Here is a 16,048-nt window from a genome sequence, read left to right as displayed (position 1 = left end):
TGAACTTGTGTACAGAGTGTTGAAAAGACATAAGAATGGGACCCACTTCCTCTATTCACTAGAGGGGAAAAAACACTCTTGTTCATTTATCTTTTCTAATTTCAATCCCATTGTTATACCACTATGTAAGATTATGGAGACATATCGAGGTGGACTTTATTTGGTGACCAATTTACTCAAAGGGACAGTATTTACCAAAGCTGCTGTAGCAGGCTCCTGAATTGCATAAACTGGTAAAGCAACTGTCTGGTCCAAATTTTTTTCTTAATCTTAGCCAATTTTGGATTTTGCTTCCCCAATGGCTTTCTAATAGGCTTCAAATTAGCATTGTAGGGGAGGCTCTGTGTCTTGTCTTAAAATTGTAGTTTTCCTAGAGAAAAGGTGGTGGCTTCATGCCTAACAAACTATGGTTTCTCTTTTCTACTCCGGTCCTAGCTGCTTAACCAGAGAGAAATCTAGTTTTCTTCAAATACTTCGTGTATGTTGCCCTTTTACCTTTGTGTATCAAAGTGCTCTCTCTTCCAAAGGGAATCCTACTATTAACTGTCAGTCACTAAATGGACTTTTTTCAGAGTAACAGCCATGTTAGTCTGTATTCGCAAAAAGAAAAGGAGTACTTGTGGCACCTTAGAGACTAACCAATTTATTTGAGCAGAAGCTTTCGTAAGCTTTTTTTTTTTTTTTGGATTCTTTGACCATGGGATGGTGTTCCATGAAGGAGGAGTGCTGGGCAGAGACGGGCTCCATCTTACGAAGAGAGGGAAGAGCATCTTTGCGAGCAGGCTGGCTAACCTAGTGAGGAGGGCTTTAAACTAGGTTCACCGGGGGAAGGAGACCAAAGCCCTGAGGTAAGTGGGAAAGCGGGATACCGGGAAGAAGCACAGGCAGGAATGTCTGTGAGGGAAGGGCTCCTGCCTCATACTAAGAATGAGGAGTGATCAGCAGGTTATCTCAAGTGCTTATATACGAATGCACAAAGCCTTGGAAACAAGCAGGGAGAACTGGAGGTCCTGGTGATGTCAAGGAATTATGACGTGATTGGAATAACAGAGACTTGGTGGGATAACTCACATGACTGGAGTACTGTCATGGATGGTTATAAACTGTTCAGGAAGGACAGGCAGGGCAGAAAAGGTCGGGGAGTAGTACTGTATGTAAGGGAGCAGTATGACTGCTCAGAGCTCTGGTACGAAACTGCAGAAAAACCTGAGTGTCTCTGGATTAAGTTTAGAAGTGTGAGCAACAAGAGTGATGTAGTGGTGGGAGTCTGCTATTGACCACCGGACCAGGGGGATGAGGTGGATGAAGCTTTCTTTCGGCAGCTCGCGGAAGCTACTAGATCGCATGCCCTGGTTCTCATGGGTTTGACTTTAATTTTCCTGATATCTGCTGGGAGAGCAATACAGCGGTGCATAGACAATCCAGGAAGTTTTTGGAAAGCATAGGGGACAATTTCCTGGTGCAAGTGCTAGAGGAGCCAACTAGGGGGAGAGCTTTTCTTGACCTGCTGCTCACAAACCGGGAAGAATTAGTGGGGGAAGCAAAAGTGGATGGGAATCCGGGAGGCAGTGACCATGAGTTGGTTGAGTTCAGGATCCTGACACAGGGAAGAAAGGTAAATAGCAGGATACGGACCTGGACTTCGACTCCCTCAGGGAACGGATGGGTAGGATCCCCTGGGGGACTAACATGAAGGGGAAAGGAGTCCAGGAGAGCTGGCTGTATTTCAAGGAATCCCTGTTGAGGTTACAGGGACAAACCATCCCGTTGTGTCAAAAGAATAGTAAATATGGCAGGCGACCAGCTTGGCTTAACGGTGAAATCCTAGTGGATCTTAAGCATAAAAAAGAAGCTTACAAGAAGTGGAAGGTTGGACATATGACCAGGGAGGAGTATAAAAATATTGCTCGGGCATGTAGGAATGAAATTAGGAGGGCCAAATCGCACCTGGAGCTGCAGCTAGCGAGAGATGTTAAGAGTAACAAGAAGGGTTTCTTCAGGTATGTTGGCAACAAGAAGAAAGTCAAGGAAAGTGTGGGCCCCTTAATGAATGAGGGAGGCAACCTAGTGACAGAGGATGTGGAAAAAGCTAACATACTCAATGCTTTTTTTGCCTCTGTCTTCACAAACAAGGTCAGCTCCCAGACTGCTGCACTGGGCATCACAACATGGGGAATAGATGGCCAGCACTCTGTGGAGAAAGAGGTGGTTAGGGACTATTTAGAAAAGTTGGACGTGCACAAGTCCATGGGGCCGGACGAGTTGCATCCGAGAGTACTAAAGGAACTGGCGGCTGTGATTGCAGAGCCATTGGCCATTATCTTTGAAAACTCGTGGCGAACGGGGGAAGTCCTGGATGACTGGAAAAAGGCTAATGTAGTGCCAATCTTTAAAAAAGGGAAGAAGGAGGATCCTGGGAACTACAGGCCAGTCAGCCTCACTTCAGTCCCCGGAAAAATCATGGAGCAGGTCGTCAAAGAATCAATCCTGAAGCACTTACATGAGAGGAAAGTGATCAGGAACAGTCAGCATGGATTCACCAAGGGAAGGTCATGCCTGACTAATCTAATCGCCCTCTATGATGAGATTACTGGTTCTGTGGATGAAGGGAAAGCAGTGGATGTATTGTATCTTGACTTTAGCAAAGCTTTTGACACGGTCTCCCACAGTATTCTTGTCAGCAAGTTAAAGAAGTACGGGCTGGATGAATGCACTATAAGGTGGGTAGAAAGTTGGCTAGATTGTCGGGCTCAACGGGTAGTGATCAATGGCTCCATGTCTAGTTGGCAGCCGGTGTCAAGTGGAGTGCCCCACGGGTCGGTCCTAGGACCGGTTTTGTTCAATATCTTCATAAATGATCTGGAGGATGGTCTGGATTGCACTCTCAGCAAATTTGTGGATGATACTAAACTGGGAGGAGTGGTAGATATGCTGGAGGGCAGGGATAGGATACAGAGGGACCTAGACAAATTGGAGGATTGGGCCAAAAGAAATCTGATGAGGTTCAATAAGGATAAGTGCAGGGTCCTGCACTTAGGACGGAAGAACCCAATGCACAGCTACAGACTAGGGACCGAATGGCTAGGCAGCAGTTCTGCGGAAAAGGACCTAGGGGTGACAGTGGACGAGAAGCTGGATATGAGTCAGCAGTGTGCCCTTGTTGCCAAGAAGGCCAATGGCATTTTGGGATGTATAAGTAGGGGCATAGCGAGCAGATCGAGGGACGTGATCGTCCACCTCTATTCGACATTGGTGAGGCCTCATCTGGAGTACTGTGTCCAGTTTTGGGCCCCACACTACAAGAAGGATGTGGATAAATTGGAGAGAGTTCAGTGAAGGGCAACAAAAATGATTAGGGGTCTGGAACACATGACTTATGAGGAGAGGCTGAGGGAACTGGGATTGTTTAGCCTGCAGAAGAGAAGAATGAGGGGGGATTTGATAGCTGCTTTCAACTACCTGAGAAGTAGTTCCAGAGAGGATGGTTCTAGACTATTCTCAGTGGTGGAAGAGGACAGGACAAGGAGTAATGGTCTCAAGTTGCAGTGGGGGAGGTTTAGGTTGGATATTAGGAAAAACTTTTTCACTAGGAGGGTGGTGAAACACTGGAATGCATTGCCTAGGGAGGTGGTGGAATCTCCTTCCTTAGAAGTTTTTAAGGTCAGGCTTGACAAAGCCTTGGCTGGGATGATTTAATTGGGGATGGGTCCTGCTTTTGAGCTGGGGGTTGGACTAGATGACCTCCTGAGGTCCCTTCCAACCCTGATATTCTATGATTCATTGGATGTATACTGTGGATAATACAGAAGATGTTTTTATACACACAGACCATGAAAAAATGGGTGTTTATCACTACAAAAGGTTTTCTCTCCCCCCACCCCACTCTCCTGCTGGTAATAGCTTATCTAACCTATCCTTGCAACAAAGCCCGTTGCCAACTGTGCCCACATATCTATTCAGGGGACACCATCACAGGGCCTAATAACATCAGCCACACTATCAGAGGCTCGTTCACTGCACATCTACAAATGTGATATATGCCATCATGTGCCAGCAATGCCCCTCTGCCATGTACATTGGTCAAACTGAAGAGTCTCTACGTAAAAGAATAAATGGACACAAATCAGATGTCAAGAATTATAACATTCATAAACCAGTCAGAGAACACTTCAATCTCTCTGGTCACTCGATTTCTGATCTCAAAGTGACTATCCTTCAACAAAAAACTTCGAAAACAGACTCCAATGAGAGACTGCTGAATTGGAATTAATTTGCAAATTGGATACAATTAACTTAGGCTTGAATAGAGACTGGGAATGGTTGATTCATTATAAAAAGTAACCTATTTCCCCTTGTTTATTCCTTCCCCCCCCCCCACTGTTCCTCAGACGTTCTTGTTAAACCCTGGATTTGTGCTGGAAATGGCCCACCTTGATTATCATACACATTGTAAGGAGAGTGATCACTTTAGATAAGCTATTACCAGCAGGAGAGTGGGGTGGGGGGAGAGAAAAGCTTTTGTAGTGATAAACACCCATTTTTTCATGGTCTGTGTGTATAAAAACATCTTCTGTATTTTCTACAGTATGCATCCGATGAAGTGAGCTGTAGCTCACGAAAGCTTATGCTCAAATAAATTGGTTAGTCTCTAGGGTGCCACAAGTACTCCTTTTCTTTTTAAATGGACTTCGTTTCCTTGGCACTATAAATCACCTTTTCAGAGTATCTTTTCAGTTATCAAATGTAAATGCTTAGGCTGGTCTATGCACAATTTGCACTGAGCTAACTAAATTGGTTTATACTAGCAACAGTCACTGTTTGCAGTTATTGCAACCTCTGAACTAGCATGACTTTCCTGACCAATGTATTAACATATTTCTTTCCCCCCACACCCCCTCGAAGATCTATGTTATAAAAACTAAGCTATGAACTGTTTTGTCTATGGCATCATTTGGCTAGTACTGTAGTTACCAAAACCAAATCTGGGTTCACACTGGTCTCTACATCCACTGTAGCAACAGCTATTAAACGTGTATTGCTGTCAAGGTGTCTGCTGTAGTGTGAAAAAGGCTTGAAGAAGCTGTACTGATGGGCTCCAAAATGTCACTTTTCTCGCTCTCCTCAGGTGGAGGCTAGGACATACACAGCCACATGAATGAGTGTAAGACACGGAGGAAGAAAATAAAAATCGGTGTGGGATGCCTTCACCCCCCTCAACCACTGTGCAAGAAAAGAAATGGTGCCTGTGTCACTCAGGAGGTCCAAAGAAGAAAAAGAATTTTCTGTTTCCATGTTAGCTCCACTCATACGCAGAGATAGGTGATAACTTAAGTGAGGTCTGGGATACTTACCTAGACACTAATGATATAATAGTTAACCCTGGTAACTTTAATACCTCACCTCTGCAGGTTGCAACCCCTCTCTTGCTAAAACTGTTAAGCTTCCCTCTAGGAAAATTACAGGGAATCTGCATTTCTGAGGCAAAATTGTCATGATCCCCTATATCCATTTTGCCTGAGTAATGATTTGACCTCTTTAAGTTCTATTTAAGTTCAGGGAGCTGATCTTCTATGGATCATGTTTGTGTCTTTGCTATTAAACTACCATGTAGTAAAGTCCTGTTCTGGCCAGTCATGTTATCCCTTAACATGAAGATGGAGTAAAAAATATATAAATAATACTTATAGGGCCTTCTGTGAGAGGATTTCAAAGCATTCTGAAAAGATTTAAACAACCTTGTTTGTTATCATTATCCACATGTTATCACAGGCACTTTGAGGTAAAGCCTCTTGCTCATTTTCACGCCACAAGGATATGCAGACCCAGGAGATGGAAAAACCCAAATCTCCTGACTTCCCAGTTCTGTGCTTTAACAGGCTTCAGGTACTCTTCTGTCCAAACTTTACGTGCCTTTTTATCCTGCAGCAGTACCATACAGATATCTGTGGCTAACTGCTTTGCTTCTTGACCATGAAGAAACAGTTGTCTGGATAAACTCTTCATGAAACAACACAGTGCTAGAGCTGCCTTTTTCAGGTCTTCAAATATGAACAGCCACTGGATATTCATAGTGTAGTGCCACCTTAACTTCTCCAAAGGCTAGCTAATGCAGATATGACACTAACGGCAGCAAAGACCTATGGGTGGTCCAATGATAGCTTACAGGCCAGTTCCATGCAGCCCCCAACCACATCCACCCTCCCCCATAGTAGATCTGCTCTACAAAATAGTATCCTCCACAGCACATGAGGTCACACTGCATGGAGGATGCCATTTTTTTGAACATGTATTTCTGTATGTGGTCCAGAGGTGCCCCACCATTAACATCTGGCCCATGGGACCAAAAAAGTTGGACCACCTGTAGTAGCTTGTAGCACTACCTCCTAAATTACTTTTTCAACTGAGCTGCATATTCCAACAAGCATGTTGCCATTTGGAGGACTAATAGCTGCAAGAGTTCACACTCATTACTAATTAGCTGAACTCCTTTGAACTGTAGAAGGTGACCAACATATCAACCCTTCTGGCTACAGTTCATTGTAAAAACAACATTCTAGTTTCACCTGCTGCCTACTTCATGAAACTAAAATATACTCCATTCTACCTTAGTGAATTAATAGTGGTAAAAAAAAAAAAAACCCTAACCTACAGCTAGGCTGCTTCCAACCACTGCATTACTAGTATAGGAAATGCGTAGTACTCAACCTCTTAAAAAATGACTTTCAACCAACATTTGAGTTGTGGGTCTTGAAAGAGGACATTTTGCTCACCCTCCATGTGCAGTGTGTGTTACTGTGCACTTTATTCAGTTACTATTGGTGGGAGATATTAGAAGGGCAGCAGTCAAACCTACAGTTGTATTCTCAAGTTAAGAGCAGGGCTATACAAAATACCTCACTTCAAAAACAAAACCTTTGTTGAACTTAGAATGCTTCTAAATTTTACTTCCAGAACGCCCATTTAGAATAAGCCTGTCATTGAAGTTTTTGCCTTTAAACCGTTCAGAAACAAATCTTCCCCCTCACAAAATGAAGGCATACATTTAAGAGAATGTTTACAACCTGTAGGAGGAGAGTTTTTTAGTGAGGGCTTAAGTGCAACAGCAGAAATATTTATATGGGCATTACTGATTTCCAGAAAACAACTGTATTTGCTTACATAGGAAGATGGATCTACTCTAATGGAGGATATAGCTTAAATTACATTTTTTCTCCCCCCCCCCCATTTTATTTTATGTGAAGTCAAATGAATTAAGTCATTACACTTTCCCATTCATGAATTGAGGGTGAATAAATTAGGATTTGATACCCAACATGGATCACCTCACTAGAAATGTTGCTATTACGGAGACTTTAAAAAGCAGCTTAGACATGACTTATTAGAATTTGAAGGGGGTTTTGGTAATGAGTTTTAACCATGAGTAAGAAAGCCCCCTCATTTTAATCCAATAATAAATGTAAGGGACTGAATCTTGAAGTCTTTATTCAGGCAAAACTGATTTTAGTAAGAATTTTGCCTAAGGAAAAAGCATTGTGATGTAGCCCAATAGAACTGTTTAACCGTTTCAGAACATGGTAAGTTTTACCCATTTCCAACAGCTCTTGCAAGTCTCAAAAGGTATCTAATTTCAAGATTTCAAATGGATTTGAACTGCAATGAAAACAGTTACTGTAGCTATTACTGAAGAGTAATATCAGCATTTCTTACTGAAACACTGCAATTGTTACACACTGTAATAAACTGCTTTCTTGGTAAACAGTTTAAAACATATCTAGTATTGACTATTACTCTGTGAAGGGAACTCAGTGATTTGGTGCTTCCTGATAACTTGACAAGGAAAAAAAAAAAAAAAAAGAAAGGACACCTCAGACCTTTCTTTTTAAAAAAAAAATCTTGGATTTAAATATAAAGGAATTTATTTAAAAATGACATTGACTATAGGGCCATGACATTTGATGTCTTGAACAGTTTTTTTTTTTTTTAAAACAACTGTATTATAAAAACCCTGAGTAAAGTGGTTATAAAATGAACACTTCAATTGATGTACTCCAAGAATGACACTGTTGTGGAGGATCTCATTTTACATCCATTTATTTCATCCTGTGGCCATTATAGCATAATATTCAATACATATCTAAAACTATAGAGAAATACCAGGGTGAAGAGAGTACATACAAGCCAAAATTAAAGTGGTAGACAGCTGAATAAAAATAAGTATGCATTCAGCAGGAATCCATTGCAGTTAATTCTGTTCTTTTGGGAACAAGGTGCTAATGTGCCATTTTCTCATAAAATGAATCATAATTACTTCCAAAGAAAGCTTCTGCTGAAAATTTTGATAGAAGCAAGTGTAATACTAAACTTTCTCCTAAGTTTATAGGAGAAAGTTTCTTGAATCAATTTCCACCCTCTGAACACCATTACTACTTTACATAAGCCTACTGTTTTATTAAGGCATAACATGCCCTGAGCAATATGTTGGAAATTAGCCAAACAGCCTAACAATTAAAGGCAAGCACCAAGCAACTATTTTTATAGGCAAATTTAGCAATCCCCTTTGTAACTCATTTGTAGTTGGGAGTAACATATTTGAGAAAGATATTGCTTTTAAATGCTGAGCAGACTGCAGGAAAACAAATGTTTTTACGCTACATATTTCAAACTGGTGGTCTAAAACTAGAAGTAGAAGTGGCATAACAAAACAAATGGACCATTTATTTTCAGTGCCTAACTTTAGGCAACCAGTTTAGAAAAATTTGGCCTAAGACCATATTCTTACACCCTATCCAATATAATCCAAGTCAAACATTAACTTTAAGAGGTAGGAATCGAGTGTGCTGTATACAACTGGTCTTAAACCACGATGGAACCTGGGCAACAGCAATCTTACTATGCCATCATGTTCTCAGATTGGCTTCCAGTCTTTTGTTCAAAAAAGCAGAGGCTGTGAGCCATCTGGAGATATTGCTTATAAATTTCTTCATAATAAAGACTTGGAATATTACTGAATCCAAAATTCTAAACCATTTCTAAAGATAGCATTAATGGCACACAAGATCCTTCTCTATGCAAATTTAAGCCATACTTGCTAGTCCATTTACAGCTATCAGAGGATCCATAAAAGAAACACAACCAAGTTATACATTTTATTCACATTTATTTTTCGCTTTTAGTGTGCTCACAGAAAATTAGAACACCTTAAGCAGGAGTTTAATAGCAATTTTTGTAAGCAAAGTTACATTCCATCTCTAAGTCAAATTGGTCAAAGCTTCTCCAGTATTTACAAAAACATGATAGACAAGATGCTACACAAAAACCATTGCATCTGAAGAGTTTTCCTTTATTTTCAAAGACAACTGGAAAAGAAAGCATTGTCTGCTGTAATCAAAAACATACCACAGTATAAACAGTAACCATTCCACTTATCACAGCTTGATTGAGTTTAAAATTTGTTTTAAAAGGTCCAAGATGACTGCAGTTTTACAAAAATGGGCAGGGTGGAAAGAGTTGCAAACTTCATGTGCTTCTGGATATCAAGATTTGTTTTTATACAATAGTCACAGTTAAAAACACCCTGCTGGTAATACATAATTACACTTTATTAAGGTCATAAACCAGCAATAAACAATAAAGCCTATACAACTTGTATTTCTACTTAATCACTGACTGGTACAGCTAACATGAGATAAGTGAAAAGTTCCTATGGTTTAAATGAATTCCTAAGACTATGATCTTTTTTTTTTCTGGGTATTGATTTTTTCCTTTCCTTCTTAGTCAAGACTTGTAGTGTTGTAAACCTTATAGAACATCTGCCTCACAAAATACATTGTAATAACTTTCTTTTAAAAAAGACTAACCCCTTACATTGTTTCTCGTGGCACATTCTCTTGGCAATTATGTGCATCACTAATTCCTCATTGTGGCCCCTATCACTTCATTTGATATCCCTTATTGACCCCACCCATCTCCTTCATATATGGGCATGTCCATAGATTGACAAAGAAAGTTTACATTTTGAATAAAAGATGCAAAGTATGCAAAAACATTAATACTGATGCAAAAAAAAAAAAAGGAACAAGGCAGAGGGAGCTGTTTAGTCTCCCCTCTACCTGTTGGAATGGTGGTAACAGAATTATTTGAGATGGGATCTGTGGGGAGAGAAAAAAAAGAGAAAGACATCTTTTAAATCAATCCCTGGTTGTAGACAAGTTCTCCAAAACCAGTACCTGGCACCACTCCAACAAACAAACAGGGGGAGAAAAGTTCTTGGATTATCTCAAAATTGCCATGTTTACTCTGCCAATTCAGCTGGTGGGGCTTCTGGACTAGACTCAGATGGGGTTTCCTGTGTAGGAAGTGCTGCCTCTTCTACTTTGGGTGCCTCTTGTTCAGTTGAGGTGGCCTCAGTTGTAGCACTAGGGGCAGGGGCAGAGGCACCTGGTGCCTCTTCTGGTTTATCCTCAGGCTTTTGCTCTTCAACAGGGTTGGCCTCTTCTCCTGCAGGCTTCTCTGGTGCGGTCTCTTCTGATTTTGCTTCCTGAGAGTCACCAGTCTCCTCCTTTGTTTCCTCTGTGCCACTAGCTGCAGCAGCGCAGGACTCCTCTTGGGCAGGTTTGCCCTCCTCATTGCTTGTAGCTTCTGGGGAAGTAGCTGCTTCATCTTTCCCTCCCTCTGCAGAGGAAGCTGCACCTTCGTTCTCTGCTCCTTCCCCAGCCTCCTTTTTGTTCTTTTTAAAGGAGAAGCCACTTAGCTTAAAGGACTTTTTGAAGGAAAAGCGCTTCTTTTTTTTTTTCGGGGTCTCATTGCTGGAAGATGGGGTAGCTCCCTCCTCTGCCTTCGAGGAGGGCTCTCCCTCAGCAAGCGAGGCTGGCTCAGTACTTTCGGCTTCTGTTCCCTCCTTCTCAGAGGCAGGCTCAGAAGAGGCTTGCTCTTCCTTCGCTGTCTCTTCAGCAGGTGCACTGCCATTTGCCTGGACCTCCTCCTTGCCTGCCTCAGCAGCTGCTGGAGAGGCATCACCATTCACCTTTACATGCCCATTTTCCTGGAAGAAAACAACTCAGTGTTATTGGAGAAAGATCTGCTTCTCAGCCATATCCCAAGCTCAACAGGGTCATCTGATGGAGAACTTAGTTCATTTCCCTGAACCAGAGTCTGCACTTAGGCAGAACTGGATGGAGCAGACAGTACAGACGGTTTTAAGAATACTTGCCATCTTGGCATTTTATGCCAATACTAAGGCATGGTTTGGACTATTATACAAGTCCGAGGATTTGATCAGATCAAGCGATTAACTGCAGAAACTGCGGGACCGTAAGCCAGCAAGTGGCAAGGGGCAGACTCGCCATTGCTCCTCTTGAGAGAGAGAGAGAGAGAGGAAGGCAGCACTGAGCATTTTCAACATTCACCCCCCGCCCCCCGCCTGCTCCCCAGCCCAGGCTTCGGGACCGCAGCCCATTGGTGCTGCCCTGGAAACGCAGCGCCAAGCCACGCCCCCGCCTGCGTTCACAGGGTGCCCGCTGGGGGACGCCCGAAGGGTGGAGAAAGCCAGCGCATCCGCAAGGCACTGCAGGGCGGTGCGCTGCCCCGCCCGCCCTGCCATCGTTGCGGCTCTCCGCCAGCAGAGGGCACTGTGACTCCACCTCGCCGACCCCAGCTGGAGGCGGCCGGAGAGGAGGGGGCAGGGGAGAGGAGGGGAGCAGCTGGCGGGCTGCGGGGCTCACGCACGCCGCGTCCAGCAGCAGCGCAGCCGAGGAGAAAGGCTAACAAAGCTCGCCTCGCTCCTCGCGTCCGTTTCACGCCTGCCCCTCCCCTCCCCCGCACCCTTCAGCCAGCAATAAAATCAAAATAAAGACGTGGCTTCCCTCCCCCTGCTGGCTGGTTAAAAGAGGCGCCCCCGCCTCTCGCTGCATTTGCATTTTTAACGAGTCTAAAGCCTCTGCGGAGGGCGAAGCAGCCCGGCTGGCTCCGGCAGCAGCTGCTCAGAGCCGTGGTGGGGGTGCCCGGTGTTTTAGATGCAGGCGCCACTCAACTCCAGCGCCGCCACCCCTGTTGCGCGGGGGGTGGCAGAGATGAGGGTCAAGTTAGTGCAACGCCAAGAGTCACCACCCCCCCCCCCCAGTCCGGACTGCGCTGAAACAGGCAGAGTGACGCGAAAAGCCTCCCAGAGCAAGTCAGCCCCCCGGGTTTCAATCGTAGGTTGAGCCTAGATCCGTAGAGGAGTGGGGGCGAGGCATGCAACAACATAGAGAAGAGCGTGCTTCGCTGCCCCTTCCCCTCTCCAGCCAGCCACCTCCCAGAGGTACAGGCACAGCGCTCTCCCCAACAGGGTACCCCCGGGCATGCCACTTCCCTCCCCTAACCTCACCACTGCCAGTTTGCACTGCAGAGAGCAAATTTCATACTGCTATCTACCAATCCACCTCCCACCAGGGGCTTTTTTGACTATCCACAGACAAACGTCTTCAGAAGAAAAAGCTAATGCACGGAGGAGACTGAACAGACAGAAAAGCCAACCAAGTATCACATTCCTCAGTTTACGAGCAGCGTGGACCCCCTTCAAATAACGCACCAGTGATTTTTATCTGCTCCACTCCATTAAGAAAAATCGGGTCTACAGAACCCTTCCCTCCCCCCACAAAAGAGTGAAAAAGCCATTCCTTTCTATTAAGTTTTCAAGATAAAGGCTTTGGCCAAATTCTCCATCTAATATGCCCAAGGCACATCGAAAGGGGAGGAAAAATAAACAGGATGCAAGGGGAAAAAAAGTCCAAGTTTTGCCTTTTTTTTTTTTTTTAGGGTAGGGTTTTTTGGAGGGGTGAGGGAATTACCTGTCCATTCGCCTTAGAAGGAGATGCAGCCACTGCTTCCCCAGGTTTCTCAGCAGCGGCTTCGCCTTTTGCAGCAGTCTTGGAGAACTGGGCACCCATGCTGTCTTATTCAACAAAGAAACTCAAGAGATCCAAAAGGAGGGGAAACAAAGAGCGTTGGATTGGTATAAATACTGGGCGAGCAGCAACACACACACACACACACACCAGAGGGGGGGAAAAAGAGAAGAGAGAACAGAACCGATTTATATGCACTCCTTTTAAAAATTTAAGTTGAAGAGATCAAAAAGCAGCAGCACAGGAGGAAGGGGGGAAAAAGGAGGAAAAAAAGTCGAGCAAAAAAAAAAAGAGCCCAAGTTTAGTAAAAAGAAGTAATAAAAAAAATCCCAGATTTGTAGCCGTACTGTAGACAAGGGGAAAATGGAGAAATCTCCCTGGTTGCTAATAAGATGCGGAGTCCAACGCCCAAGTGCACAGATGAATGGGCTTTCCGAGCGCTGACGGCAACCCCCGGCCCGTCGCCGACCAATCACGGCGCCGCCAGACAAAGGAGGGGGCGGGGCTTCCAATTGGAGCGAACAATGGAGCTGCGATTGCAATAATTTGAAATCAGCCTTTGACTGATAATTAATACCACAAAAATAAATAAAGTAATGAAAAAATGCATGCACTCTTTTTTTCTTCACTTAAAAATGATGATGCATGGGTTTATTGCCCTTTCTTTTCGGAGGTGAATTAACCCTGCAAGGGGATTTCCTTTGACTTGCAGTGGCTCCGTTTGTGTGTTTCTCTTTCCCCCATTTGCTTCTGTGTTAAATTAGAGACAATGGTTTGACTTGTGTGTTTGTGATTTCATCCTCTTACCCCTACTCCACTCGCCCCCCTCCACCCTCTGCTGTAGAAGATCAAGGTTCGAGGTGTGAGTTTTTGATTTAATTGCAATTGTTCTATCGCCCCAATTTGGAAGGTATTTAAATCACGTAGATCTAGTTCGAGTTTTGCCAAAGGAGATCACGAGTTGAAATTAGTAGGTCTGTAGGCCAGATGTTGAAAATGCTAAAAGCAGCCGCGGCCGCCGCCGAGAAAGCAGAATCAAACCCCTCCCCCTAGCAATATCGGTTTGAAATAAAATATTCTGAAATTAGCCTACGGGTCTGATTACATTCTGCTGTCTGATTATCCTTGATTTGTATTTTTAAAACCTGTTTTCTGAGGCGGCGACCACTTAGATTTTTGATGCATTAAATTAATGGATGAAGCGACGTTATCAGAGATCTATTTGTGCTTTTCCCAAATGTGAACCCTAAATATATATTTACATTCATTGACTCTCAAATAAGATGTAATTTGAGACTAATTCGCTCGAAATAATACTGCCGCTAAGTACCTGAGTAACAGCAGTGACTTGTGTGAAATACCAGGGATCTGAATCTCTTTTGGGAGGTGGGAGTGGCCTTTGGCATGTCTGGCAGCCTAGGTCTACATGGTGTTTTGTTTTTTTCCAGTTGAAATGGATAAATTATACTGCTGGGAAAGGCGACCTAAACCTCTGTTTAAAGAGCAGTAATGAGGAAAACTGACGGAATTACCTTTTCAAAAAAAGATTAAATCTCAAAATGCCCGATTTGTTTATAAACAAGAATGTTACAGCCATTAAAATAATCAAGGGTTCAGGATTTCAAGACACCCGTCCAAACCGCCCACCTCTCTGACCCCAAAGATCGCATTGTGCTGCAGAATCGGATGATCTTTGTATGTTCGCTGCATTTCAATAACCCTAATATGAACAATCCTTTATCTGTAGCAAGAGGAGAATCAGTCAAGGGAATATTTCGTTTCTTGGGGGCAAAACACACGAAGGGGCATTTGTTTTTTAGATCAAGCTCTTATTCTCCCTTGTGCTGCATTTCAGATACAACTTCCCTCCTGCATTTCAAGGAAAACGGATCGCATCCTGGAAAACGCTTAGTACCAGCCTCGATTTCTTTGGTTTAATCATTATCTTTCTTTTCGAAACCAAGCTGAAAAGCGTCTGTAACGATTTGGTTTTATACACACTGCTTCGGTTTGATGCCTTATTCAATCACCAAGTTATATTTCCCAGAGCTGATGTAAATAGTTTTTTGTAGAAGTGCATCGTGCCAGCAAACATATCTTATCGCCCTTAAGGGAAAAGACGCTGGCCAGGCTATCGGCACTGATGGTTGAAGGAAGCCAACCCCTTTGTGTAAATGGGAAAGTCCCAAACAGAAACGTAATCTAGACAAATCCAGTAACATCCAGGCGTTTGTGAAATGCACTTTGGAGGAGGCTGTTGATTTTCTTCACCAGAAAACTGGAAAAAATACCCTCCATCTGCACTTTTTGTGGTTGCTGTGTTAAATTGCTGTGGATCCTAGCTATGTGGCGAGACGCGTCTCCTCCAATATATGCACAGAGAGCAAAAGGATTTGAGATGTTTCTGCAGAACCCCATGGAGGGAGGGCTTCTTTGTTACCCGGCTGCATTGCTTTTGCACGGTGCCCATTTACTGGGTATCGGCTGGTTTCCGTAGCGACGGCCGGCGAAGATTCGGAGCGTTGGGGGGGGTGGGCGGAGGAGGAGTGAGAAAGCGGGTGGGGGGAGGGAGCGAGAGACAGAGCAGAGCAGATGGACCGTACCCTGGAGGGGGCGGGGGACGGAGATGTAGTTGGCGCTGTGGCTGCTGCGGGGGGGGGGGGGGGGAGATGGGAGTGGCGGCTGCAGGGGCGGGATTCCACAGCTGAGATCGGGAAGGAGTTTCCATGCCTTTGCACCGAACCCGAATTGCGATCCTAGTAGTGTGGCTGACTTGGAGCCGGGGCAGCGAAAAGCGAGCGGGGGAGGGGGCTGATTCCGTGCCAGGGCTTCCAGAGGAAGCATGTGAAAGGGCAGCTGGACTAGTCTGAGGGGAGGGGGGAACGCAGGGGACAGACACGAGGTATTTCCAACACGGAAAACAAATGAATGAGAGGAAAAGACGTGAATACCAGGGGAGGGGAGGGAGGAAGGAATGGGGTGGGGGGAGGTATGGCAGGGAAGTGGGAAGAGGGATGTTGGAGTTTTTTTTCTCCTACATCTAAGCCAGGAAAGGACGGCAAGAGAGAGTTTATTGCAGTGTTGTTGTAGCTGTGTTGGTCTCAAGACATTAGAGAGACAAGGTGGGGGAGGTAATAAGTATGAGCCTGTAGGACACCCTGCAT

The 16,048-nt window shown here is 44.2% G+C and overlaps 1 protein-coding gene across 2 annotated transcripts; it reads right to left on the bottom strand.

Annotated features, from left to right (window-relative positions):
- Positions 1–8,073: 8,073 nt before the first annotated feature.
- MARCKS (myristoylated alanine rich protein kinase C substrate) lies at positions 8,074–13,308 on the bottom strand. 2 transcript variants are annotated; one of them, XM_073337098.2, is made up of 2 exons: positions 12,828–13,308; positions 8,074–11,041 (listed from the first exon to the last, which is right to left on the bottom strand). In XM_073337098.2, the coding sequence occupies exons 1-2, from the start codon at positions 12,924–12,926 to the stop codon at positions 10,292–10,294; spliced, it is 849 nt and encodes a 282-aa protein (XP_073193199.1). In that variant the 5' UTR covers positions 12,927–13,308; the 3' UTR covers positions 8,074–10,291. The 2 variants fall into 2 exon arrangements, with proteins under 2 accessions (XP_073193199.1, XP_073193200.1); XM_073337099.2 differs by lacking the exon at positions 12,828–13,308 and adding an exon at positions 11,210–11,355.
- Positions 13,309–16,048: the final 2,740 nt, after the last annotated feature.

The sequence above is a fragment of the Lepidochelys kempii genome, chromosome 3 (assembly GCF_965140285.1).
Source record: "Lepidochelys kempii isolate rLepKem1 chromosome 3, rLepKem1.hap1, whole genome shotgun sequence".
NCBI lineage: Eukaryota > Metazoa > Chordata > Testudines > Cheloniidae > Lepidochelys > Lepidochelys kempii.
Note: the sequence above shows the minus strand (reverse complement) of the source record. Positions and strands in the feature narration are given on the sequence as shown.

Excerpts from the sequence above, each read along its gene's own strand:
- MARCKS (XM_073337098.2), bottom strand. The coding sequence starts at position 12,926 with ATGGGTGCCCAGTTCTCCAAGACTGCTGCAAAAGGCGAAGCCGCTGCT. Across the intron at positions 11,042-12,827 it reads CTTCTAAGGCGAATGGACAG|GAAAATGGGCATGTAAAGGT; the intron begins GTAATTCCCTCA and ends GTTTTCTTCCAG.